This window comes from Hippoglossus hippoglossus, chromosome 12 (genome assembly GCF_009819705.1).
Source record: "Hippoglossus hippoglossus isolate fHipHip1 chromosome 12, fHipHip1.pri, whole genome shotgun sequence".
In the NCBI taxonomy this organism is placed as follows: Eukaryota; Metazoa; Chordata; class Actinopteri; order Pleuronectiformes; family Pleuronectidae; genus Hippoglossus; species Hippoglossus hippoglossus.
In genome coordinates, this window is record NC_047162.1 from 12,748,882 (window position 1) to 12,774,483 (window position 25,602).

The 25,602-nt window shown below is 38.7% G+C and overlaps 4 protein-coding genes across 8 annotated transcripts; 3 read left to right on the forward strand and 1 right to left on the reverse strand.

Annotated features, from left to right (window-relative positions):
- The first annotated feature begins 558 nt into the window (after nt 1-558).
- Nucleotides 559-7,390, forward strand: gmcl1 (germ cell-less, spermatogenesis associated). Of its 2 annotated transcripts, none has more exons than XM_034602959.1 (15): nt 559-974; nt 2,069-2,246; nt 2,361-2,484; nt 2,594-2,690; nt 2,771-2,868; nt 2,990-3,102; nt 3,194-3,259; nt 3,503-3,587; nt 3,683-3,773; nt 3,888-4,028; nt 4,425-4,494; nt 4,600-4,675; nt 4,757-4,902; nt 5,024-5,111; nt 5,210-7,390. In XM_034602959.1, the coding sequence occupies exons 2-15, from the start codon at nt 2,071-2,073 to the stop codon at nt 5,348-5,350; spliced, it is 1,512 nt and encodes a 503-aa protein (XP_034458850.1). In that variant the 5' UTR covers nt 559-974; nt 2,069-2,070; the 3' UTR covers nt 5,351-7,390. The 2 variants fall into 2 exon arrangements, with proteins under 2 accessions (XP_034458850.1, XP_034458851.1); XM_034602960.1 differs by having other exon boundaries at nt 664-974; nt 2,064-2,246; nt 5,210-5,947.
- A 1,342-nt stretch (nt 7,391-8,732) lies between these two features.
- fam136a (family with sequence similarity 136 member A) lies at nt 8,733-10,276 on the reverse strand. Its single transcript, XM_034602965.1, has 3 exons — nt 10,022-10,276; nt 9,746-9,886; nt 8,733-8,971 (listed from the first exon to the last, which is right to left on the reverse strand). Exons 1-3 carry the CDS (start codon nt 10,106-10,108, stop codon nt 8,783-8,785), a joined length of 417 nt encoding a protein of 138 aa, XP_034458856.1. The 5' UTR covers nt 10,109-10,276; the 3' UTR covers nt 8,733-8,782.
- A 456-nt stretch (nt 10,277-10,732) lies between these two features.
- pcyox1 (prenylcysteine oxidase 1) lies at nt 10,733-14,535 on the forward strand. Of its 3 annotated transcripts, none has more exons than XM_034602957.1 (7): nt 10,733-10,795; nt 11,151-11,295; nt 12,338-12,544; nt 12,647-12,821; nt 12,948-13,159; nt 13,264-13,416; nt 13,504-14,171. In XM_034602957.1, the coding sequence occupies exons 2-7, from the start codon at nt 11,175-11,177 to the stop codon at nt 14,169-14,171; spliced, it is 1,536 nt and encodes a 511-aa protein (XP_034458848.1). In that variant the 5' UTR covers nt 10,733-10,795; nt 11,151-11,174. The 3 variants fall into 3 exon arrangements, with proteins under 3 accessions (XP_034458848.1, XP_034458847.1, XP_034458849.1); XM_034602956.1 differs by having other exon boundaries at nt 10,748-10,945; nt 13,504-14,535; XM_034602958.1 differs by having other exon boundaries at nt 10,748-10,790.
- Nucleotides 14,536-21,388: 6,853 nt separating this feature from the next.
- On the forward strand, nt 21,389-24,715 carry LOC117772037 (myelin transcription factor 1-like protein). Of its 2 annotated transcripts, none has more exons than XM_034602963.1 (13): nt 21,389-21,549; nt 21,684-21,737; nt 21,838-21,864; nt 22,179-22,229; nt 22,624-22,659; nt 22,751-22,771; nt 22,849-22,887; nt 22,983-23,021; nt 23,175-23,207; nt 23,308-23,322; nt 23,502-23,540; nt 23,625-23,657; nt 24,596-24,715. In XM_034602963.1, exons 1-13 carry the CDS (start codon nt 21,495-21,497, stop codon nt 24,607-24,609), a joined length of 456 nt encoding a protein of 151 aa, XP_034458854.1. In that variant the 5' UTR covers nt 21,389-21,494; the 3' UTR covers nt 24,610-24,715. The 2 variants fall into 2 exon arrangements, with proteins under 2 accessions (XP_034458854.1, XP_034458855.1); XM_034602964.1 differs by having other exon boundaries at nt 22,986-23,021.
- The last annotated feature ends 887 nt before the right edge of the window (nt 24,716-25,602 follow it).

Sequence of the window (25,602 nt, forward strand, 5' to 3'; positions counted from 1 at the left end):
CAGATTTCAATCAGACAGTTATGTCTTCAAATTTCATATTTTCTATATACACCAAAGTCCAAAAAATTTACATTTATTGTGATAATTATCGATACCGACAAAAATGTTCATCTTGATAACATTTTTTTTCTGAGCTCAAATCTGAGTTTCAAAACAAAGGGTCTAAATGCTTGTCAGTCTTATATATTTAAATTAATTGAAATATTTTTAAATATATCGCTCAAAATATCCAAGAATCAAATTGTCCTAAGGGTTGTTAGAGTTTTGATGAAGGGACATAAGATTTGGTTTAAATGAGCAAAATGCTGCTAATGATTTATAAATGTGTGTGTGTGTGTGTGTGTGTGTGTGTGTGTGTGTGTGTGTGTGTGTGTGTGTGTTATAAGCTTTATAAGATATTACACTGAAAAACAAAGCGGTGGTTATATCGCAAGATATAAACTGAGGGCATAAACTGCATTGATAATTCCCTACCGGTGGGAGGCAGCAATGCACTAAATAGTACCTAGTCTGCCGGAAAGAAGAGGAAGAAGAAGATCAACGCGGTGGTGACACAGTAGGGGGCGTCAGTGAGCAGAGCAGCCCTTGACGTAGACACGCTACTCACAACTCCCTCTCGAGAAGAAGAAGAACAACAAAAGCACAGACAGGCAGCCACACATCATCTGTTGTGTTCTCTGTGTTTACTGCACCTCCGATTCAGAAACATGTGACTGAACCGAGGAGGAGTTTCCGTGCGGAGGAGCTGATCGTCAGGAGAAACACTGCTCCTCTTCTCAGACGTCTTCCTCTGGGGAAGCTAAGCTAGCTCTGCGTCTAGCTCTGGGGCTAGCTCTGGGGCTAACTGAGGTTGGCTCCTCCTCAGCTGGCGCGTCGGTGTGTGACAGCCGGTGCGACCGGGGGATCGTCAGCCGGTGTTTACCGTTGAATTAACCCGGTTCCGCTGCCTCCGTCTGCCCGGAGCTGATCCCCAGGTGGGTGTTGTTTTGGTGTGACACTCTGTCCATGTGTTTGGAAGAGCCTGGAGGAGGGGGGCTCTTCCATCAGACTCTTGTTATTGTCAAGGGAAGCTAATCAAAGTCCGTTTTGTTTTGTTTTTCATTCCCCAAACTCGCACAGTCAAGTAAACACAAATGTCGAGTCTCCTGTGAGCACACGTGACTTCTCTCTCAGTCAAGAAGTCAGATGATACAACAACAACAAGTTCTGATCCTTCGTCTTCTTTTCTTCAGTATTCTACTACACAGTGTTATTGTTGAGGAAGAGTTCTGTAGTGGTGGCAACGCCTTTATTAACTCAATTAAATATATAAGTTTTGAACAAACATCTAAAGAACTAATATTCTGCCTTGTACATCTCTAAATTTCACAAGACAGTGAAAGAAGTCAATTTAAGTAGATCTCCACATTTGAATGCAGCGTTAAGAGAGAATAATAAGCTGAAATGATTTATCAATTAGTCCATTAATAAGTGACTTCAATAACTATTCTGAAATACCAAAAGTTTCCTTTTTCCAGTTTTACTAATGAGTGAATTTGCAGCTGTTTTCTGTTGTATTCATAGATTTAGATTTTAGTGTCACTTTGGATGTGCAAAATTACAGTGTTCACTTAAAGAAGGATGGACAATAAGGCCAAATATTAAATATCAGTAGATATCGATAATTATCATAAATGTCACGTTATCATTTATTTTACATTTAAAGATGGATATTTTTCTTCTGAGTTAATGTTGTGGGTTTAAACTCTTCTTTATGAGCACAGAAGGACAAACAATAGATTTTTATTTTGCTCTTTATTATAATTATACTGCAATAATTATTGATATGTTTTACTGTTGTTTTATCAATAAATAAAAAAATAAATCAACAAGAATTAAATCCATTGTCAGTGGGAGCAACAGAAAACGCCAACACAAGCTATTGCAATACTCCAAAAGCCAAAGTCCCTGACAGCGTATGCTCTCTTGATATTGATTTCATATTGATTAACACAGACCTATTGCCATGTGATGATACAGTGCAGCTGAGCTGTTGTTTTGTTTGTTTCGTGTCTTGTGGAAAGGGTAGAGATGGGAAGTCTGGGCAGCAAGTTCCAGTCGCCCTCTCAGGGGCCAGAGGAAGCTGTAGAGGGCACAAGCACCAGCCGCAAGCGCAGCTGTGAGTGCAAGAAGAGGAAAAGAAATGCCCCGTGTGACTGTGACAGTGAACAAGAGGAGGATGATGCCATACTGGATACACCTCGCAGGCAAGTCCAATGATCAGCTCGGTGTGAAATGTCTTTCAGTCATCAGTGTTTGTTCTCACCGTCGCTTCTGTCTCTCCTCTGTTGTTTGTTGGGTTTTTTTCCGAACTTGAGCAGGAAGAAACTGAAATGCACATCGAGGTACATTTATCAAACCCTGTTCCTGAACGGGGAAAACAGCGACATTCGCATCTGTGCTCTGGGGCAGGAGTGGAACTTGCACAAAGTGTACCTGTGTCAGGTAAAATATAAAGACACGAAACACCTCAGAGAGAGTCAGTGATGTTTTCATTCATGTGGGTCATCTTATTCATTTTGTACTAGTTCTTTGTCTTTCTTGCATTTTGCAGTCGGGATATTTTTCCAGTATGTTCAGTGGCTCTTGGAAGGAGTCAAACATGATGGAAATCGGCTTGGAGATCCCGGACCAGAACATCGACACTGAAGGTAAGAGCACATTAGTCACAGAAAGCAACAGTCGAACATTTCTATTATTTACTGATAGCTTAACTGTTGCATGCGTGTAGCTCTACAGGTCGTGTTTGGATCCCTGTACCGGGACGATGTCCTGATCAAGCCCAGCAGAGTCGTCAGTATTCTTGCCGCTGCTTGCATGCTACAACTGGTCAGTGAATTGAATGAAATCAGTTATTGTCGCAAATGTAAAGTCACGGTTTTGCTTTTCCAAAAATGGAGTCATATGAAATGAATCTTAATCCAATCTCGTGGTTTGTTGTTGTCCACAGGACGGCCTGATCCAGCAGTGTGGAGAAACCATGAAGGAAAACATCAGTGCAAAGACTGTGTGTGGCTACTACGCTTGTGCCAGTATCTACGGCTTGGATTCCGTCATGAAAAAGTCAGATTTTATTTCATCTAATTAGATTATTAATTAATAGGTGTGTTTGTTTTATTTTATGATGTATTTGTTTTTGTATCTCGTGCTGTAGGTGTCTTGAGTGGCTTCTGAACAACCTGATGACCCACCAAAATGTGGAGCTGATGAAAGAACTTGGGTTTGTGTCCTTAGCTCACGATTCTTTAACTTTTACATCATTGTTTAGTCTGCATCCTTTCTTAAATTATATAATTGTGACTGTGCTGATTTGGTTTCTCCTCTGAGGATCATGAAATCTACATTTACATCACTATAAATCATTAAAACCATTTTTATTTGTTTCACTGCTAAATAAAATTGCTACTTTGTGTTGAGTAATAATATGACGATAATAACATTTGTATCTGCTCTGTGATTTCAGAGCTGAGGTGATGGAGCAGCTCATTCAGTCCTCAGATCTGTTTGTAATGCAGGTGGAGATGGATGTTTACACTGCTCTGAAAAAGGTACGATGAAATGTTATGTACTTTTCACTCAACATATTTTTATTTTCATTTTATTAGACTCGTTTTTTAATCATTTTCTCTCTCTCTCTCTGAAGTGGATGTTTCTGCAACTCAATCCATCGTGGGACGGTCCCATCAAGCAGCTTCTGGCTGATGCTGATGCCTGGTTGTGCAAGCGCAGGACTGGTACTTCTAAACCTGCATCTTATGAAATAGTATCTCCATGTTAAATCTCCTTTTTGCTGTTAATGAACCACACACAGATGTTTGACTCTGTTTTCTCTTAACCTTGCTCTACAGACCTGTGTGAGAGGGAGCCCTTCTTGAACACAGACGACGGTGCACCTTTTTGTTCGGTGTTCAAATACGTTCGTCTCCAGTACATCATCAACGATTTGGCATCTGCACGCATCCTTGAGAGAGATAATATTTTGCCCCCTGGTAAGATTTGGTTCTTTCTGACATTGCTTTCTTGTGATGTGCGTCTTTAGGTCTTTAATTTCATTACCTGGTATCAAAGTAGTGAAGCAATTTTTAATACAGTAAAATATTTTATTTAAGTTTTTTAATGGTTAAATTTAGTTTTCATGGACTCTCATGTTACTCATTCTGGATAAAATATGCCTGTTATACGGCCAGTATTCTGTTTCCATGTTTGATTTAGTTGCTTAAGTTGTCTCATGTCATGGTCAGCAGCATTAAGAATTACACAGACTTAAATGTAACAACTAGATATAAATCAGCAGCAGTAAACAATGTAATCTATATTTTTAGGAAGAGCCTGCTCCATGTGTTTGATGCACTGCACATTTGTTCTTGTCATATTTAATATTGTAGATTGGCTAACATCGGTTTACAAAAACCAGTGGTTTGCAATGCTCCGGACAGAGTTTGACAATGACAACGGGTGAGTGCCTAAGACTGAGTGTTATCATAATATGATCACAATAACTGTAGGTAAATAAAATATTGTTTGAAAGTTGTGATGACAGCGGAATCCATCTGTCTCTAGTCCCCAGGAAGCCAATAGAGAGGAGTTTGAGCTGAGCAGTATGAGGTGTGGAAGGAAGCTGACCAAAGATGGAGATGTGAGTCTTCTCACTGTTACACTAACCCGAGGCTCCTTTACAGTTACAGGTTTACTGTGATGTTTTTTTCCTTTTCCTCAGTACTGCTGGCGGTGGACAGGCTTTAACTTTGGCTTTGACTTGTTGGTGACCTACACAAACCGCTTCATAGTCTTCAAAAGAAATACCCTGAGTCAGCCATGTGGGGGCGCTGTGAGCCTGCAACCTCGGAGGCATTTGGCATACAGGTCAGCTGTGCAGTCAAACTTCAAACATTCTCTGAATCCTAAGAGTGCATATTGTGAACAAGCCTTTGACATCAAACTAAAATGTCCAACTATTTCTACTATATAATCTCTATGTGTGCAGGTTGCGTCTCGCCTCCTTTGACAGCCGAGGAAAGCTGGTCTGCAGTCGCTCGACGGGTTACCAGCTCCTCACCCTGGAGAAAGACCAGGTCAGTGAATACATGGCTGCAGATGTAAATGGCTCAGCTGTCACAGCATTACATTAGAGGCTTTCTTAATATTCTCCTGTTCCCTTCGATCCCTTTAGGAGTACGTGGTGATGAACCTGGACAGCCGCTTGTTATCATTCCCCCTCTACGTGTGCTGCAACTTCCTGTATACGTCGCCACACTTGGACAACCGTCTAGATTCCTCAGAGCAAGACAGCACTGCTCGCTGTGTGTCTTGATGCTAGTCCCCCCACTGCCATTCTTCACGGTGAAGCCGAGACACTGACACAAGCTTGTATGTACAATCCACCACCATCTTTAACACCCTTTTCTACATGGGACATATCGTCTGCATGCTCTGTACCTCAGTGAGGTGTGATTGGAAAATGTTTTGTGTCTATGTATTTAGTGTTTTGGCACATTCTGAGTTTACTGTGTGACCGAGACACATCACAGTGGCCAGGAGGGATCAGGCCACGCTCGGCCTTCAGAGCAGCTTCACTTCTCCTCGAATGTTTGTTACGAACTGTCTGAATGGAGATGTCAGGCCTTTCATCAGAATGGAAAACCTCCATTTATCTTGAGATGATCAAACTTTGCTTTGGACTTCATGTTGTTTAGATCTGGTGTTTGTGACGACCCTGGAAGAGTCTCGCCTCACAGTATTATTGAAACCAGCGTGGAATTGTTTTTTTTATCGATAATTGTGGGAAAATTATCATTCTCGGAAGTATGAGGCTGATACTGAACATTTATAAAAGCCTCATCACGCTGCAGAGCAAACCTCAGACTTAGGGACGTGCATGAGGTCAACTGGAATTCAGGTCCACTAATGGAAAAAAGAAAATGTCCAAATGTAAACACACGTGACTCACGGTGAAAGAAAACACACCAGATTGTCATAAATTGTCCATCGCTCAGAGGTCAACACCTCAGAAAACCTGATAACTGTATCAGTAAGATCAATATGAGCTTTAAAAATGTGTAATCGTTTTAGAAGAGCAGTTGCTGCACTCACTTATATGGGAAGTTTCCAGTCTATTGTTCCTCTGATCATATGTACATTTAACTCGGGGTGTGCACAGAGGTGTGGTCCACTTATGGGTGTGTTAGAAACTCCACCAGCACTGTTTTTGAAGTGGGTCGACACGTTTTTCAATTCTGTTCCTAATTTGATTCTTGTATTGACTTGAATTTTTGGCTCAGTGCAGCAAGACAACGTCAGTCAGACCTGCAGCCTCACACATTGCCGACTCTTAATTTTAGCACCTTTGCTGTTAGATTAAACGTTTCACACCAGCAGCTGATGACAAAAAACTGATATCCTACTGCTTTATGTGGAACAAGCACAGGATCAGCCTGTTTCAACTTGTGAACTCTACTGTTTTCATTGGTTAAGGTCTGGTCATCCCACCAGAGTGATCCAATCACAAGTGGTCACAGGATGGAGACATATCCACGTCACATTTTAATGTCAGATGTGAACAGATGAACCCAACGCTGTCCACTTGTGATTGGATCTCTCAGGACGGATGTACCTGACGTGAGCACGCTCCTAGTCTTAATGTGGGTTTGTCTGCTAATGTTATTATTCTTCACCAACAACAACAACTTCTGTTCAAGCTCTTTCAGGTCAGAAAGTTCACTACCTCCTCAGTAAAGTGGAGGAAGTGGCTTCGCTGACCCCTGAAGGACCTGACTTTATGATTAAGCGTATAAAAGTCCAGACTTCAATAATCTTTCATCATGAGACAAGAGGCTTCAGGAGTCTTCATGTATCGTTGTCACAGTTTACAGTTAAAACACCAGCTCCCTGATGTCCTGCTGCTTAGATATTCACTTCAGACTTTCTGCAGCATCAACCTCTGCAGTGCACTCGCTCTTCATTTCATGGGATACACTCTGTATTGTCTTGTACAGGAAGGTGTGAGCAGACTTTTTCTGCTGCTCCCCTCACCACACTAAGAACCATTGCAGTTAAGTTGTTGAAAATGTCACGGTTTGTTTGACGATTTTGGAAATCTTTTACCTCATGTTGCTTTGAGAAGAAATACATGTGGGGGTTTTTCAGACGTGTAAATTATGTACAGCCAATACATTGTCATGTAACTCACCTGTATAGCTTCATCTGTCATCAGGTCAAACTGTTTTTATTTGGCATTTATTTATTTTTTACTTCATTTGTATGGCTTTTTTTTTTTTAAGTAAATCATGTACACAATATTGAACTTCCAATAAAGCTGCCCGTTGACATGGGCTGTGGTGCTATCACGTTTTTTTACAAAGTTAAGTTTGCATTTATGATTTTGTTTTCGCTAATGAAGTTGACCTTTTTCATCTGCAACAAAAGTTAATTCTCTTGATTTTGATAAAAACAAAGTGTAGATTTGATGATTAGCAATCAAATCCTTTTTCCTGCCAGACAGTTATGCAAGAAGCCCAAAGAGAAATCTGATTAGACTCTGTTTTACAGCACCCTCCTGTCAGCGTGGCTCAAAGATCAGTGTGTAGGTGGTACCAATGTGGTTTTCAGTTGGCCCCTCTCCAGAATCCAGAGCTCCAGTCATTTCCTTCACTAAATGTTATGTTAAACAGTTCCTGGCTGCTAAAGACTTTCTAACTTTCTACGTGGTATTCGAGAGGACTGTTGTTATCCAAGACTTGAGCCTCTGAAGTCTCTCACCTGTTGATCTGGGGCCTATAATAACAATTTTCTATCAGAGATGATCAAAAACACATGTTACCTGCTCTTTTTAACCGGTAATAAAACTATGCCATCGTTCCCTCATTACTGAAGTGTATAATTTCCTTTGTATCATCTGCTGACTCTTACTCACAGGCTTGATGTATTATGTTCTGTGTTGCTGATGTCAGCAGACACCCTGCATCAATTAATGTGAAGTAAAAACTTTTTCTAAATGAGCATTGGCAGTGGTTTGGATTTGTATCAACTCGACAGGTCGTGAGATGACAGAGCTCTCAGCTTCCTCCTGCAGTCACCCGAGTGTGGCCTTTCCTGTGCCATCATTTCTACATCACTTTGAAGATTTTGCTGTCAAGATACAAGTAACAAACGTAAAACTGGTGTTACTCATTGCTAGAGCTTGTGTTGTTGATATGGAAGTAATGCAATCATAAAACAGTGACATCTACAGTACTTTTAATTAGGTCATATGAACACATCTCACCAGAGGAGATGAGACAATCACAGAACATGTCACAATAAAAAAAATCAAACAAAATGAGCAAAGGATGAGGAGGCTCATGGTGGTAACTTCAGAGATTAAATATGGCTGTAAACCAATTCTTAAAAGAACACACTTCAAGCATTTGCGAGCTGAATTCTTGATATCACACACATTTATCACAGGATTTATTTCTCTCAAATTCTAACATGATAAAAATGTTCAGCGCCCAGTCTCCAGGGTGGCTTCTGTTTTTAAACCCCACAGAGCACATTAATAAACCTCTGTTTTAAATCTGCATACGACCAAAACTCTGACAGGTCAAACTGGCTGAGGCGACTGACCCTGCGCTACTGTGTGTGTGTGTGTGTGTGTGTGTGTGTGTGTGTGTGTGTGTGTGTGTGTGTGTGTGTGTGTGTGTGTGTGTGTGTGTGTGTGTGTGTGTGTGTCCGTCCGTCCGTCCGTCCAGGATGTGACCTCCGCTCATCACTGCTCTAAAGACTCCAGATTCTCTTTGATTCTACGGGTCATGCTGGGGATGAGGCTAAGATGGTCTTCCACACAACTGCCCACGCAGCGGTCCATCAGAGATCGAACCGCCGTGTCCTTGGCGCCGGAGTCGAACAGATCCTTGGCCTTATCGTTACAGTGCATCGTGCATCTGGTCAGTCGATCCTGAGGGGGGGAGGGCAAAGACAAGATAAAACATGGTTTAGAATTAGCTTAAACTGCTAGTGATCACGTTTAAGAGGCTAAAACTAATTTGTATTCTCTCCATAACCTTTTATTCTAAGACACAATAACGTTCAATTCTTTTTTTTGACATGATGGAAAATGATTTCTCCAAGTGAGGCCTGTATATTCATTTCTTTTTATAAATGCATAATGAAAAAGGTCGAGGTGATGATATGGATTTTTATGTGGGAGTTCTACATTTGTACAGTTTCGAAAAACTTTATTGTTGCGTTGGTTTCTTTCTTTTTCTCTCTTGGCATCTACGAAAACTCGCCCCCTCTTTTTTCTCTATGACTACAAGATGTAATAATAATAAATATCTGCAAGTAAAGAAACTAACAGGTTTCAAAGTAAAACATAACATTAGACAGAACAGTAAAAGCAGTGCTCTTTTCTTATTCGTCGTCCAGTTTCAGCCTCTGTACTCAGACATGATCTCATGTGTGCAATGTCAATGCAGCTGTATCCAACTTGATGCCTTTGTGTTTTCTCTTTGCAGGTTTCTCTGACTCCAGAGCTGCAGGATTCAGACAATAATATGAATTGTTGCTGCTATCATTAATAACATCTTTACGTCCATAGTTATCACTCTTATTGTTTTCATTGTAACAACTAGTCAGAGCTGAAACCTGATGGTGCACCACTGTTCCTGGTCTGTCTCACATATGGCCTGACCGTGTAGTGTGTTGTCTCAGAGGGGGGGGGACTTCTCACCTGGAACTTCTCCAGCTCTGAGGTGACCAGACCCTGAGCTCTGGCCAGCGGCGTGTGACACTTGTCGATGCACTGATGCACCTGGGACATGGAGTCTGTGGAGCGGTCACAGCAGTCTGCGCTGCACAGGAACATGCGACCCTGCAGGGGGGGTGGGAGGTGACAGGTGAGGGACACGGAGGACTCTCTCTCTCTCGCTCGCTCGCTCGCTCGCTCGCACGCACACACACACACACACACACACACACACTCTTCTTCATGCTTGCACACACCGACCTGCATTTTCCGGATGTTGTCTCTCTCCAGGCTTTGGACCATCTCCTCCACCACATTCTGCACGCGTGTCTGATGCCCTTCCGCCATGTTTGCTCGTCCTGCTTCAGGAAAATTTCAGCTCTTGCAGCATCTACACCAAACTACCGAGATGAACCCGCCGGAAGCCGTCAACACTCCACGTTACTGTTTGATAATAACTAAGGTCACCTCCATTCAAGCATGCTTCAAGATGAGAGAGGATGGCGTCACTTCCGCTTTACTTCCGCAACCGGTTTTAGGGAGAAAAATAACTATTTCCGGTTTGGTTAGTCGGGCTTCAAAATAAGTCCCACGAGATCTTGATTTAAAGGGGATATTTAAAAAAGGGTTATAATCTATAAACAGTAGTGGAAGAAATGTTCAGATCCTCTAAAAATGGAAACACCATAGTCTTAAATTAATCAAAACTGGCAAAAGTATGAACAGTAAATTGTTGCTAAAATATTTAAAGTAAAAGGAGTCATTAAATAGTGCCAGACTTTTATGTTATTAATTACATGTTATTATTATAAGGATAACAAACCTGGGGCATATTTTTTCCCTGTCCTCTTGTCACTTTTGTTTGTAAACTGCAATCTGAGGATTACGCGTGTTCAAGGAATTATTCAATTATAATCTCAAATGGATTTTGATGCTTTTATTGTGAAACGCGCACTTCAGCGTAGCCGGAAGTGTGTCTCAATATTTGTGGCTGTTCACGGAGCTCCGGCATGAATCAAGCGTGAAACCAGTTCAGTGAGTTATTTCTACTTCTGCTCTGTTCGTCCAGACTTTAATAAAAGAGAGGAAGAGTTTTTATTGAGCTTTAAACTTTAACTCAACAGTAGCGGTGAAGAGACGTGTGTGAATTTCACTTCTGGATCAACCACAGTCACTTTTGAAACAGTGAGTTCACTCTGTGTCATTGAATGTTTGAATTTTATTTAAAGTTAAAACCAGTAAACAGACGTGATCACTGCTGGAAATGAGCTTTACGATAGTGTTATATTTCCCCTTGTTATTCGCTGCTCGAGCCTGAACTCCTGTGACCTTTGACCGAGACTGATGGGAACTAATCACCTGAACTTGTGTTTGTTTCCTTCCCGCACAGATGTTCCTCGGTGCAGAGCTCTAGATGTCTACTATGAGTCTTCACACCCTGACACTGACAGCTCTGTGCTTCCTGTGGCTCGGTCCCAGCAGCGGCAGAAGTTCAGCTTCAGCCCCAGATCTGCAGGAGCCGCCCAAAAAGATAGGTGAGGTTCTACCCAGAAACCAACACGCAGCCTTTAAACTGTCTGTGATCACCTCCTGAGTTCGTTCTGATGCCTCCATCATCCAGTTTAAAGGAGCGTTAACCTCCTCAGGATGCTGGAGGTAGAGGGTTGATTTCATCTTTTATATCTGTGGGGTTAAATACGGAGGTAGAGAGAGCTCATCGACAGCAAATTAAGAAAACACAGGCAAGTAGAAAAAAATCACTTTTTTGGGTCCATTTTTTTTTAAACATTTCCATTCGAGTTTTTGTATTTGGATGTGTTGTGACTCTTTGCAGCGCACGTGTCGTCACGTTGATGAATTTGTTTTCTTAATTAGGGCCCGAGCACCAAACTGGCCCTATTGGCCCTATTGAAATTGTAAGTATTATTATTATTATTATTATGACCAAAATAAATTGGCTTTTTGAGGGCTTTAACTTGCTCAAATTCTTACCAAACTTTGCAGAAAATTAGAAAGTGGTGAAAATTTACGTATTCTGAAGTAATTTGAAATGGGCATGGCAAAATGGCTCAACAGCGCCACCTGGAATGCAGCCCCTAAGTTTCCCTTTGACCGATCTTCACAAACCATGGTCTTACACTGCCCTCTAGTGCCCAATATTGCAGCCACCTACTGGCAACAGGAAGTAAGCTTTGTTTTACAACTGTCATTCGATTGACAAATTTTCACAGTGTGATGTGCAATTGATTAGCAGGCAAGGATCGACATTGCGTGACGGACGCAGGAAGTGAAGCGTTTATCCTTCCCGCAGTGTGCAAAACGCATGCAACGCGGAGACGTGTGCCCGGTCGCCGATCGCTCTCTCCACCAACCGCAAACGGTCCCGAGTTGCGTGTGCTCGGGCCCGTTCAGTGCTACAACGTAGCCCTAGTTTGCACATGTTTTTTCTATTAGCATGTGTTTTCTTGATTTGCAGTGCGTTGAGCTCTCTCGGCCTCCGTAGTTAAACCTCATTGTTGTAAGTGGACAACTTGGAGCACATTTCCTGACCCTGTTGTCGTTGCTCCTTCCATAAAGCTGTGGTCGGAGCGGGCATCGGTGGCACTGCAGCAGCGTTTTACCTGAGGCAGGAGTTCGGAGCCGGGGTGAAGATCGATGTGTTTGAATCCGGCGATGTCGGTGGGCCGCTGGCGACAGTGAGGATCGGGGATCACGAGTATGAGACGGGAGGTTTAATGATCCATCCTTTAAACCTACACATGAAGCACTTTGTTGAAAAATTAGGTAATGTCATGTCTATTATATGATGATATACCAAGTTGAAAATGAAAACTTTCATTAGAATGTAGTCCATCATATTTCACTATGTTTCCTGTATTATTTCAGGTATCCCTCCAAGGAGAGAGGTCTCGTCTAAAATGGCGATCTTTGACGGAAAGGAGCTGACGTTTGAAGAGAGCGACTGGTTCATAATTAATTTCCTACGCATGCTCTGGCGATACGGCTTCAACATGCTTCGGATGCAGATGTGGGTGGAGAGTATTTTGGACAAATTTATGAGGTAAGAAATTGTCACAGCACTTAAATCAGATTCTTCCAGAGTGAGATCCAGGAATATCGCCTCAGATTTTCTCTTCCTTGTTTTGTTACATGTTCTCATTGATCGTGGAAACCCTGTCCTCCTCAGGATCTACCAGTACCAGCAGTATGGTTACTCATTCTCCAGCGTGGAGAAACTCCTGCACGCCATGGGCGGCGACAGTTTTCTCACCCTGATGAATCAGACGCTGGAGGAAACCATGAGGAGTGAAGGATTCTCACAGATCTTCCTCAATGATGTCGTTGCACCCATCACTCGTGTCAACTATGGTCAAAGTGTCCGCATCCACGGGTTTGCGGGTATGTTTTAAAGTTTGTGCTGGTTTATCACATTTATAATAATCCTTTTTTTTTTGTTGGGAAGTTGTAAATAAGAGTTTGAACTTGTGCGTCTCGTCTTCCAGGGGCCTCGTCGTTAGCAGGAGCAGATTCAGGTCAGTGGGCCGTGGATGGAGGCAACAAGAAAGTTTGCTCAGGACTGTTGTACAACAGTAAAAGTGTTCTCATCCCGGCCAGAGTGACGTCCATCTCAGTCAAAGTTCGACCTTCCAAGTCAGGTAACAACCTAATTTTTCCATACAGATCAGATTTTCTCTTGTTGATGGATCTGTAACGTGTGTGTTTTGCCTCTCGTGTATTTTCAGGCACCACAACCAGTTACTATGAGGTCAGTTATGTTGGGGAGTCAGGCTCCGCTCACTCTCTGTATGACATCGTGGTAATAGCAACGCCGCTTCACCAGGGAAAGTCTGACATCACCTTCTCAGGCTTCTCTCCTCCAATCCCGTCTCACTACCCTGGGCGCTACCACCAGACGGTGTCCACTCTGGTCCACGGCCTGCTTAACATGTCCTACCTCGGCACCACGGAGCCGCCCTCTGACTTCACTGTGTCTGACGTCCTCACCACTGACTGTAAGGGCTCGCTCATCCACCGCCTGACCTCTCTCGACCCCGTGCACATCCCTGATGGCTACAAACGCCCCCCCGCCAGCCACGCCAAAGTCTGGAGGGTGTCCTCGCTACAGCCGCTGTCTCAGGAGGACCTGCAGAACATGTTCCTCTCATGGGATTCGGTGTCCGAGACCCGGATGGCTTATCCTGCGTACCGCCCACCGCATCGGAGGACCCCTCCCTTCATCCTGCACAACCGGCTGTACTACCTCAGCGCTGTGGAGTGGGCGGCGAGCACCATGGAGATGAGCGCCATCTCCGGCAGGAATGTGGCCCTGCTGGCACACCACCGCTGGCATAGCCAGGTCGACAAAATCGACCAGGAGGACCTGCACACCCGACTTAGAGGGGAACTCTGACACGTGACCACTACTTGAGATGAGAACAGAAAGCAATAAAGTAGAGTATGTACAGATGCTCAAGGGCATGTCTGCTGCACTGTAATAACTCCAGTCAGGGTGAATCCCAACGCTCCTTCAGGTGTCTGTGGTGCTCTGGCCTCCTTAAACTTAGATTCTGGTTTGTTAAAACTTAATTTTTAGAAAGTAAAGTACTGTTGCTGAGATTTACAACATTACTCGATTTAAGGAGTAGTCAGTCAAAAAAAACAGGCAAAATTAGTTTTTTATGTTAACATTTGTTAATTTTCAAGCAAAGATGCTCCATATTCAACGGTTTCAGCTGTAGACGGTTAATAAAAATGGACAACGCGTCTCCACTTCCTCCCATTATCCGCAAATGAAGCTAAAATATCCCTGATACGAACACACTCGACCAATCGTGAGTTAGTCTCAGCTGTCAATCAATTCGTCCTATTTGAATTAAAACCAGACTTACCAGAAACATGAGCACTGGAACAAACATCAGTGTGATAAGAACTACCCTTTGGGGATCAGTCATGTTTCCATCTTTATGTTTGGTCTGTAGAAAGAGAAAACTGTTGTTTACACTAATTAGACTGTTTTTCTCTCTTTCTTTTGTGGAACAATCAATTGATCAAGAAAATTATCTTCACATGAATCAATAATATATTAATAGTTTTATTATAATGATATAATTGTCAGATGACATTGCTACAAGGCAACAAACAAGGAAGTGATCAGAAAAGTTTTTAACAATTGAATCTTTAACAATTGAATCGTTTGTTTCGTGTAAATCAATAAGTGAGTTGATAATAATCCTTATTCCACAGGCAAACTGCTTCATGCAGTAACTTCAAATAGGATGGTTTAGTTTAAACCTGAACCAGACTGTAACATGACCACATTGTTAAGAGTTCTAACATTTATTTTCCTATCTGAAATCATTTTTATTAATGACCATTCAAAGCAGTTAACTTAGTGCAATGCTACTTTAACAACGTTTTAATAAATGGGAAATGTTCTGTTAATAGCTCTTATCAGCCGCCACATCATCACTGTCAGGGTTGAGACCTGAAGGCATCACCAGCAACAGCAGCACACGTCACAGTAAAAGGTGGAACTACGTTGTACTGTGCTGAAATGAGTAATCACTGTGAACTACACTGCACTGCAGGGTAGAACTACTACGTTCCTCAGTCTTGAACAAATTTGTAGATTTTTAAAATACATTTTTTATGTCTTTTCCTTTGTTATAAACACTAACATCACACAAACCAACAACTGTATTTAACAATTACAATTGTGTAATTGTGTATTTGGCTGAAGGGTATCTTCAGCCAAATTCATGCACAGCCTTTACTAACATGATGCTGTCCCTTTATTGATGGATTCAGAGGATTTTCTGAGTCCGCAGCACACTACTGTAAATGTTGTTATAGTTCAGGCAGCTGTCAGCAAGAGAGGTTTACTACTAAGATGTTTTCCTCTGTAAACTGGATGATGTTGATGTAAAGTACGAACAAATTCATGTATTTTCTTCAATTCCTAAAAAAAACCAGTCTAATCGCACTGACCAGTTAAACTTTATTGTGGTGCCTTAAAGTCAACAAAGTAATCGGCTCGTGTTAATTAAAAAAGTCGCTTCTGATTTTAGGAATCATTTGATTTTTAATGAAGTGAAAATTGCCGTCAGAGTTTCAAACTGAGGCCGATGCCTTTCTGTATTTTTGCTGTAACAAATGGAAACGTGTTCTGTACCTGAGATTTCAATGATGTCACTTAAAGAAACTGTACCTATGTGTTGTTTAGCTTCTTCGGGAAGGCCGCTACTGTTTGCTGATTCTTTCTTAAGCACTTTTCAACGTGTATTTAGGGCCCGAGCACCTCCGGTGGGAGGCCCTATTGTATTTCGAAGGATTTGTATTTCCCTTTTGGGGCTTTTTCAGGGCCTAGACATGCTCAAATTGTTACCAAAGTTTGCAGGGAATTCAAAACCCCAAAAAGTAATTGTATTCTGGAGTAATTTGAAATGGGCGTGGAAAAATGGCTCAACAGCGCCATCTAAGGAAAAGCCCCTCAGTTAGCTTTCACCGATCTTCACAAAAATCGTAGCCCAGGTGTATCATGACAAGGCAAACAAAAAAGGTCAGAGGTGCAATGGGAAAAAAGCAACAGGAAGCCCGCCATTTTGACTTTAGTGGCCATATTGGCCATTTTCCACATTTTTACTTTGATGTACTTGTCCCAGGGCTTTCATCAGATCAACTTCATATGAAGATGCGTGTCATCACAACAAGATGGAGATGAAAACTAACTAAAAAGTAACTAAAAGTAACTAAAAAGTAACTAAAAGTACAAAAGTAACGAAAAGTACAAAAGTAACTAAAAGTACGAAAGTAACTAAAAGTACAAAAGTAACTAAAAAGTAACTAAAAGTACAAAAGTAACTAAAAGTACAAAAGTAACTAAAAGTACAAAATTAACTAAAAAGTAACTAAAAGTACAAAATTAACTAAAAAGTAACTAAAAGTACAAAATTAACTAAAAAGTAACTAAAAGTACAAAATTAACTAAAAAGTAACTAAAAGTACAAAATTAACTAAAAAGTAACTAAAAGTACGAAATTAACTAAAAAGTAACTAAAAGTACGAAAGTAACTAAAAAGTACAAAAGTAACTAAAAAGTACGAAAGTAACTAAAAGTACAAAAGTAACTAAAAGTACAAAAGTAACTAAAAAGTAACTAAAAGTATAAAAGTACAAAAGTAACTAAAAGTACAAAAGTAACTTAAAAGTACAAAAGTAACTAAAAAGTAACTAAAAGTACAAAAGTAACTAAAAGTACAAAAGTAACTAAAAGTACAAAAGTAACTAAAAGTAACTAAAAAGTAACTAAAAGTACAAAAGTAACTAAAAGTACAAAAGTAACTAAAAGTACGAAAGTAACTAAAAGTACGAAAGTAACTAAAAAGTAACTAAAAGTACAAAAGTAACGAAAAGTACAAAAGTAACTAAAAAGTAACGAAAAGTACAAAAGTAACTAAAAAGTAACTAAAAGTACAAAAGTAACTAAAAGTACGAAAGTAACTAAAAAGTAACTAAAAGTACAAGAGTAACTAAAAGTACGAAAGTAACTAAAACGTAACTAAAAGTACAAAAGTAACTAAAAGTACAAAAGTAACTAAAAAGTAACGAAAAGTACAAAAGTAACTAAAAGTACAAAAGTAACTAAAAAGTAACTAAAAGTACAAAAGTAACGAAAAGTACAAAAGTAACTAAAAAGTAACAAAGTACAAAAGTAACTAAAAAGTAACTAAAAGTACAAAAGTAACTAAAAGTACAAAAGTAACGAAAAGTACGAAAGTAACTAAAAAGTAACTAAAAGTACAAAAGTAACGAAAAGTACAAAAGTAACGAAAAGTACAAAAGTAACTAAAAAGTAACGAAAAGTACAAAAGTAACTAAAAAGTAACTAAAAGTACGAAAGTAACTAAAAAGTAACTAAAAGTACAAAAGTAACTAAAAAGTAACGAAAAGTACAAAAGTAACTAAAAAGTAACTAAAAGTACAAAAGTAATTAAAAGTACAAAAGTAACTAAAAAGTAACTAAAAGTACGAAAGTAACTAAAAGTACAAAAGTAACTAAAAAGTAACGAAAAGTACAAAAGTAACTAAAAGTACAAAAGTAACTAAAAAGTAACGAAAAGTACAAAAGTAACTAAAAAGTAACTAAAAGTACGAAAGTAACTAAAAGTACAAAAGTAACTAAAAGCACAAAAGTAACTAAAAAGTAACTAAAAGTACAAAAGTAACTAAAAAGTACAAAAGTAACTAAAAGTACAAAAGTAACTAAAAGTACAAAAGTAACTAAAAAGTAACTAAAAGTACAAAAGTAACTAAAAAGTAATGAAAAGTACAAAAGTAACTAAAAAGTAACTAAAAGTACAAAAGTAACTAAAAGTACAAAAGTAACTAAAAAGTAACGAAAAGTACAAAAGTAACTAAAAAGTACGAAAGTAACTAAAAGTAAAAAAGTAACTAAAAGTACAAAAGTAACGAAAAGTACAAAAGTAACTAAAAAGTAACTAAAAGTACAAAAGTAACTAAAAGTACAAAAGTAACTAAAAAGTAACGAAAAGTAACTAAAAAGTAACTAAAACTACAAAAGTAACTAAAAAGTAACTAAAACTACAAAAGTAACTAAAAGTACAAAAGTAACTAAAAGTACAAAAGTAACGAAAAGTACGAAAGTAACTAAAAAGTAACTAAAAGTACAAAAGTAACTAAAAGTACAAAAGTAACTAAAAAGTAACGAAAAGTACAAAAGTAACTAAAAAGTAACTAAAAGTACAAAAGTAACTAAAAAGTAACGAAAAGTACAAAAGTAACTAAAAAGTAACTAAAAGTACAAAAGTAACTAAAAAGTAACTAAAAGTACAAAAGTAACTAAAAAGTAACTAAAAGTACGAAAGTAACTAAAAGTACAAAAGTAACTAAAAGTACAAAAGTAACGAAAAGTACAAAAGTAACGAAAAAGTAACGAAAAGTACAAAAGTAACTAAAAAGTAACTAAAAGTACAAAAGTAACTAAAAGTACAAAAGTAACTAAAAAGTAACTAAAAGTACGAAAGTAACTAAAAAGTAACTAAAAGTAACTAAAAGTACAAAAGTAACTAAAAAGTAACGAAAAGTACAAAAGTAACTAAAAAGTAACTAAAAGTACAAAAGTAACTAAAAGTACAAAAGTAACGAAAAAGTAACTAAAAGTACAAAAGTAACTAAAAGTACAAAAGTAACTAAAAGTACAAAAGTAACTAAAAAGTAACTAAAAGTACGAAAGTAACTAAAAAGTAACTAAAAGTAACTAAAAGTACAAAAGTAACTCAAAAGTAACTAAAAGTACAAAAGTAACTCAAAAGTAACTAAAAGTACAAAAGTAACTAAAAGTACGAAAGTAACTAAAAAGTAACTAAAAGTACAAAAGTAACTCAAAGTACAAAAGTAACTAAAAAGTAACGAAAAGTACAAAAGTAACTAAAAAGTAACTAAAAGTACAAAAGTAACTAAAAGTACAAAAGTAACTAAAAAGTAACGAAAAGTACAAAAGTAACTAAAAGTACAAAAGTAACTAAAAGTACAAAAGTAACTAAAAAGTAACGAAAAGTACAAAAGTAACTAAAAGTACAAAAGTAACTAAAAGTACAAAAGTAACTAAAGAGTAACGAAAAGTACAAAAGTAACTAAAAAGTAACTAAAAGTACGAAAGTAACTAAAAGTACAAAAGTAACTAAAAGTACAAAAGTAACGAAAAGTACGAAAGTAACTAAAAAGTAACTAAAAGTACAAAAGTAACTAAAAGTACAAAAGTAACTAAAAAGTAACGAAAAGTACAAAAGTAACTAAAAAGTAACTAAAAGTACAAAAGTAACTAAAAAGTAACTAAAAGTACAAAAGTAACTAAAAGTACAAAAGTAACTAAAAAGTAACGAAAAGTACAAAAGTAACTAAAAAGTAACTAAAAGTACGAAAGTAACTAAAAGTAAAAAAGTAACTAAAAGTACAAAAGTAGCGAAAAGTACGAAAGTAACTAAAAAGTAACTAAAAGTACAAAAGTAACTAAAAGTACAAAAGTAACTAAAAAGTAACGAAAAGTACAAAAGTAACTAAAAAGTAACTAAAAGTACGAAAGTAACTAAAAGTACAAAAGTAACTAAAAAGTAACTAAAAGTAAAAAAGTAACTAAAAGTACAAAAGTAACTAAAAAGTAACTAAAAGTACGAAAGTAACTAAAAGTACAAAAGTAACTAAAAGTACCGAGTTAGTTTCTTTTGTACTTTTAGTTACTTTTGTACTTTTCGTTACTTTTTAGTTACTTTTGTACTTTTAGTTACTTTTTAGTTACTTTTGTACTTTTAGTTACTTTTGTACTTTTAGTTACTTTTTAGTTACTTTCGTACTTTTCGTTACTTTTGTACTTTTAGTTACTTTTGTACTTTTAGTTACTTTCATACTTTTAGTTACTTTTTAGTTACTTTTGTACTTTTAGTTAATTTTGTACTTTTAGTTACATTTGTACTTTTAGTTACTTTCGTACTTTTAGTTACTTTTTAGTTACTTTTGTACTTTTAGTTACTTTTTAGTTACTTTTGTACTTTTAGTTACTTTCGTACTTTTAGTTACTTTTTAGTTACTTTTGTACTTTTCGTTACTTTTGTTCTTTTAGTTACTTTTGTACTTTTAGTTACTTTTTAGTTACTTTTGTACTTTTAGTTACTTTTTAGTTACTTTTGTACTTTTAGTTACTTTTTAGTTACTTTTGTACTTTTAGTTACTTTTGTACTTTTAGTTACTTTTGTACTTTTGTGACTGATTTTTCACCCCTGTCCATTTGATTGTTGGTTTGTATGTTTGTAAGTAAGAATACACAAATACTCCTGTACAGATTAACACTAAACTTAGTGAAAGGATGTGGTGGAGGTCGGGGAAGAACCCATTCAATTTTGGTGCGGATCCGGATCAGGGGGCATATCCAGGAATCTTCCCTTATTGGGAAACAGGTGGTTTTTCTACCATTTCACTGTTTTCCAAGTGAGTAATTCATTGGATCTGGATGAAAACAATCAGACGCATTCAGGGGACTGATATTTATTTATTCGTGTGTTAAATTTAGTGCAGCTTGATTGAATTTAAGGGAACTGTTGGGCCTTGGCAGATGTTCTAGTGGAATTATATTTATATTATTGATAGATGAAGTGTGTGTTATATCATTTGCTTTAGATAGAACTGCCTCCCAAATATGTAAACTTAAATGTGATGGAAATATTATCTAGAATCCAACTTGTTTTCTTGATTTTTTTCTGTCTCATTTTTCAGTTCAAATTCAATTTAATTTCAAATAATCATCTAAAATTCAGATTTTTCTGACTGTTTTCTGCCTCGTGACAGATAGATGAATGAGATCAGGATGCATTTGTACTGTGTGTGGTGAAATCACCGTTTCCACTCCCGAAAAGGAAGTAAACATTGCTTTCATTTTTTTCTTCTTCTCTTTTGATCAAACAGAAGCGCAAATAAAAGCCCGTGTGACTGAGGGGCCAACAATGGGCGTCATTGACAGCCTGAATAAGGACACGTCTGTGTGCTGATGTGCCACCCAGCTGTCCTCTCAGGTAGGGAGGGACAATGGTACCAGAGCCGCCTGTCCATGCAGAACATGTGATGGGACTTGAGATATAAAGGAGCTGGTGAAGTGACAACAACACAACCCAGAGTCTGGATCAACACCCGAAAACCTTCCACAACCAACAGACCAGCAGCCAAGATGAGATCTATAGGGCCGGTGATTGTTTTCCTCACTGTGGCAGCATTTCACAGCGGTAAGAAGAAGAAATCATCAATATGTTCATTATTTGCAAGGGAATCACAACATTACTATAATTTAAAACACATTTACACAGAAACCCAATTAGATTTTCATTAACCTGACTGATGTGTTTATGATGGATTTTAGCTCTTTCAGCGTCTTTGGAATCTGCAGTGAAGGAGGAAACAGCCGCTCATAACGGTGAGAACCAACATTAATAGGAGATATTTAAGAGTGATGATACTTGCACGGTTCAGAACTGATATAATTCAATTCAAATGTCGTATTTTCTTTCATGCAGATGGACTAACTGAGCTCCTGAAAATAGGTACAGTGCAGTGGCGCAATTGAGATTCTAGATTTTCAATCAATGTTTCATGCATTTTATTTGTTTTATGTATTTTACATTCAAGTCTGTGTGATTTTTGTGTTAATGACACACATGGAGACGGACTGACTCATGAATAGTTTGTTAAAGTCTCAACTTTAAACTTTTATCTGTGAATTATCTGACTCAATCATTCATTTAGTCATATGGTTTTTTGATTAATTTATATATATATATATTTGTAACAGCCCATTTCTTCTCTTTCGTTATAACACACACTGTCGATGTGTCATTTTACCTCTTTGTCTTTCCAGATCAGATGGAGTTTGAGGCAGCTCAGAAGAACGAGGCGGCTGAGATGAATGGTGAGTCTGCAACACTGTGACGAATACACAGTACACTGCAGTACAGGATCCAGATACTACATCACAGTAGATATCCCCTACATCCACACTAATAATTCAGGGTACAGATATAATGCACCTTTTAAATGGAACGAGCTGCAAACTGCTGTTTTACATTCCCTGTGGTGATTTTATATCATTGTTATCTGATGTTTCTCATGATTTTTGTTATTGTTTAAACTCCTTGTTGCGTTGTATTTATTTGCAGTTTGTAAAATGTCTGCCGTTCCCAGGTCTCCCTTGAAAAAGATCAAACATCTCAATGAGACTGAAAGATTAACATTTAAAAAATAAAAATAAATCCACTGTGTTATGTACAATATGTAGAATAACTTTTTTACCTTTTCCTGTCAAGTGACTGAGGACCAGAGTCAGGACGTCCACTACCTCGGTGAGAGGGATGCACTATATGACCTTTGACCTCCAGTGACGCAGATCTGGGTTCAGTTGGTAATCAAACCTTTCACACCTTTAACTTACAGAGGCTGCTCAGGACGAATCTGGTAAGTTAGCGATCACATAAAAATCTGAAATAAGTGTGTTAAAAGTCAGAGTCAGCTGTCGAGATGTTTCCCTACAGAGGAGGAGCGTGTTGAGTTTGCGGACGAGGACAACACAGGTGTGTAAAAACATCTGGCTTCAACAGACATCATATGATCTTTCTTTTGTTGAATCTGATGTCCAACATTTCCTAACTGTGAAATCCTCCTCCAGCAGAGGGAGGCGGCAACTCTGACGCAGCAGCTCAGGAGGGTAAGATGTTCAGATATCGACCTGTAGGGGGCAACAGAGGACAGTTGAGATGAAAGAGGACCTGGGTCCCAGGACTGTACCTCAAAGAACATTGTGTACATTTAGAATATAGGCTTATTTTTTTTACTGATGTCCCTCTTCTGTTAACCACAGAGTCAGAGTCTGAGTCCTCTGAGGAAGCAGATGGTGAGAGATTGTGACTTTAAAACTTTTTATTAGCACATTAAAATTTTTATTTAAACTTCAGTCGTTGTTAGAAAACTTCTGTCTTTGTTGTTTTTGACAGGGAGACAGAGGAGGGGTGAGTAAATGTACACAACCAACATATGTAAAACACTAAGATTTTACAGTTATCCACATATTCATGAACTTCAAATCATAGTTTAGGCTTTTTTGTTGATTTCTTAAAATGAATTAACAAGTTAAATAAAGTCTGGAGGAACACAACTGTCTAAAGATACATTTTATTTGTACTCCCAGAGCATCAGGAAGCAGTTACAGAGACTGTGAGCAGTTTGGGTAAGATCACGTTAAATCAGGCCACATCTTACAACTCCCACACTTTAACTACCCACTGTAAAGTTTCTCGTGTCTCCTCTCCAGATGAAGTCAGTCAGGATTCAACCAAGGAACAAGGTGAAAACTTCATATACACCCAGTAGCAAAAACAAATCCACTTACAGGGCTGAGTGTGACTGTGTCTGTTTACTTGGTATCATCCAGATGGTGGTTAACATTTTTTGCGGCCGACTCAAAAGTACCTGCTGAGGCAAGATGTGGTGAAAGTGTTTTTCAAGCGACCCAGTGAAAGTGTAAATTGTAGGTTATGCAATCAGATGGTGAAAGGATCCAGTCACAGCCAGTCTCGGCTCACTTTAAATAGTGTCAAAACCTTTATAGTCTGGTTCCTAAATCATAAAAAACTGTCAGATGACTCAAGAGCAATAAAACATTTACAACCCGGCAGCTTTTAAAAGAGCAAGGAGGGATTTTTTTCCCCCCAAAGTTTGATTTGCACAAAAAGTCCTCTTTGTATGTGAGTAAATCTGGGACAAGAATCCAGGGCACCCTGACACGTCCCAAGGTTCTTATGGCGCTTGATTTATGATGTATCATCGACTTCTGGTTATTTTAGGAGCATGGATGCACTCTCCCTGTCCTGACGCTGAAAGGATTGTTTTAAAATTGATCGGATTCTTTTTGATCCAAGGTTGTGGAGGCAGTGATAAAGGGCATCCTTATCATTCAAGCCACATTCCCCCAAGAGGAGAAACCTTCATAAAATGGGGTTTAAAAAAACTACAAAGAAAAATGAATTCAACCTGTAGTAGAAAATCCTAATCCTCTGGGGAGACTATGCCTCGCTCTGAGCCTCCCAGCTGTAAAATTCACACACCGGTGAAGTCGCCATTCAGCTGCATGAGTGAATGTAGGGGAAGTGAGTCATACCAGAAAAGACTGGGAGAGAAGTGATTCATACACTTGCTGTGAGCGCCCTGGAAAACTACTGAATTGTGGTGTTTGCGATGTAAAGCTGGCGTAAAGGAATCTTCTGTCTGTCCCCTGCGTCACAGATGTGCTGGAGTGAGACAACGCTGCAGCGTGCGGATCCTGGCACGCACTCGTCACCCAGTGCCCGAGCAGCGCTGGACCTACTGTCAATAAAAAGGGAAATATCCCACCTATCTGTTTAAGCTGTGTGTAGTTTTTTGTGTGTAGATCATGGGGACACATTTGCTGTACAGGATTACAGTATTTCAGGACTAATTTGGGGTCGTTTTCCTGAGAAGATGAACTGTTTGAACCTAGGTTCCAATACTTTGCACGGCATTTGTCAATATATACCAAAGCTTTCATAGATTTTGAATCAGTATCAAAGAAAAGTTCAACATCCAATTTTTCCATTTTTATTTTTCATTTGTTTTTTTTAATCCACAAATATGGACCAAAGAATGTTGATGTGTATTAAAAAAAAGAAAACAAAAAAACATCTTTGGTATCTAAGGGAAAATAAAACAATTAAGGCAACTACAGCATCTATAGGTCTGAAATGCATTTAGTTCTGCAGCCAGATGACACCACACTGGTGGCATGCAACATGTCTGCCCTTATTCAAACAGGGACCAGATCAGCTCCACACCACACCACTCACTCAGTTTACTTCCAGTTTCAGGTTCCTGTTCTTCCCCCACTTTGAAATATTTTTAATTCAGCGTTTCAAGAAGCCGGGGGAGAAAGAGGAAGGCCGAGAGCAACCCAGTTTTGTCTTGGGCAGGTGCAGCATCCACAGAGAAAAACCAAACTGGGAAGAAGCCGACGCGAGGTGAGCTTGAAAAACCAGGCTGAAGCAGGTCTAAAGCATTAAACCATCAATGCAATCAAGTTTTCACAGGAGACTTGAGGTCTTGTCTGACGGCACATTTTTGCTTTAGTCGTCATTCTGAGGTTACATTTCTCAAATTCAAGTAACCACGATATTTCAAGCAGTTATTTCTGCACCGGTCAAGAATGTAGAGCCTCAGGAGATTCTAATTTCAGAAGTGGAGAGCAGATCATCCATTCACTGGAACAATTAGGGCCT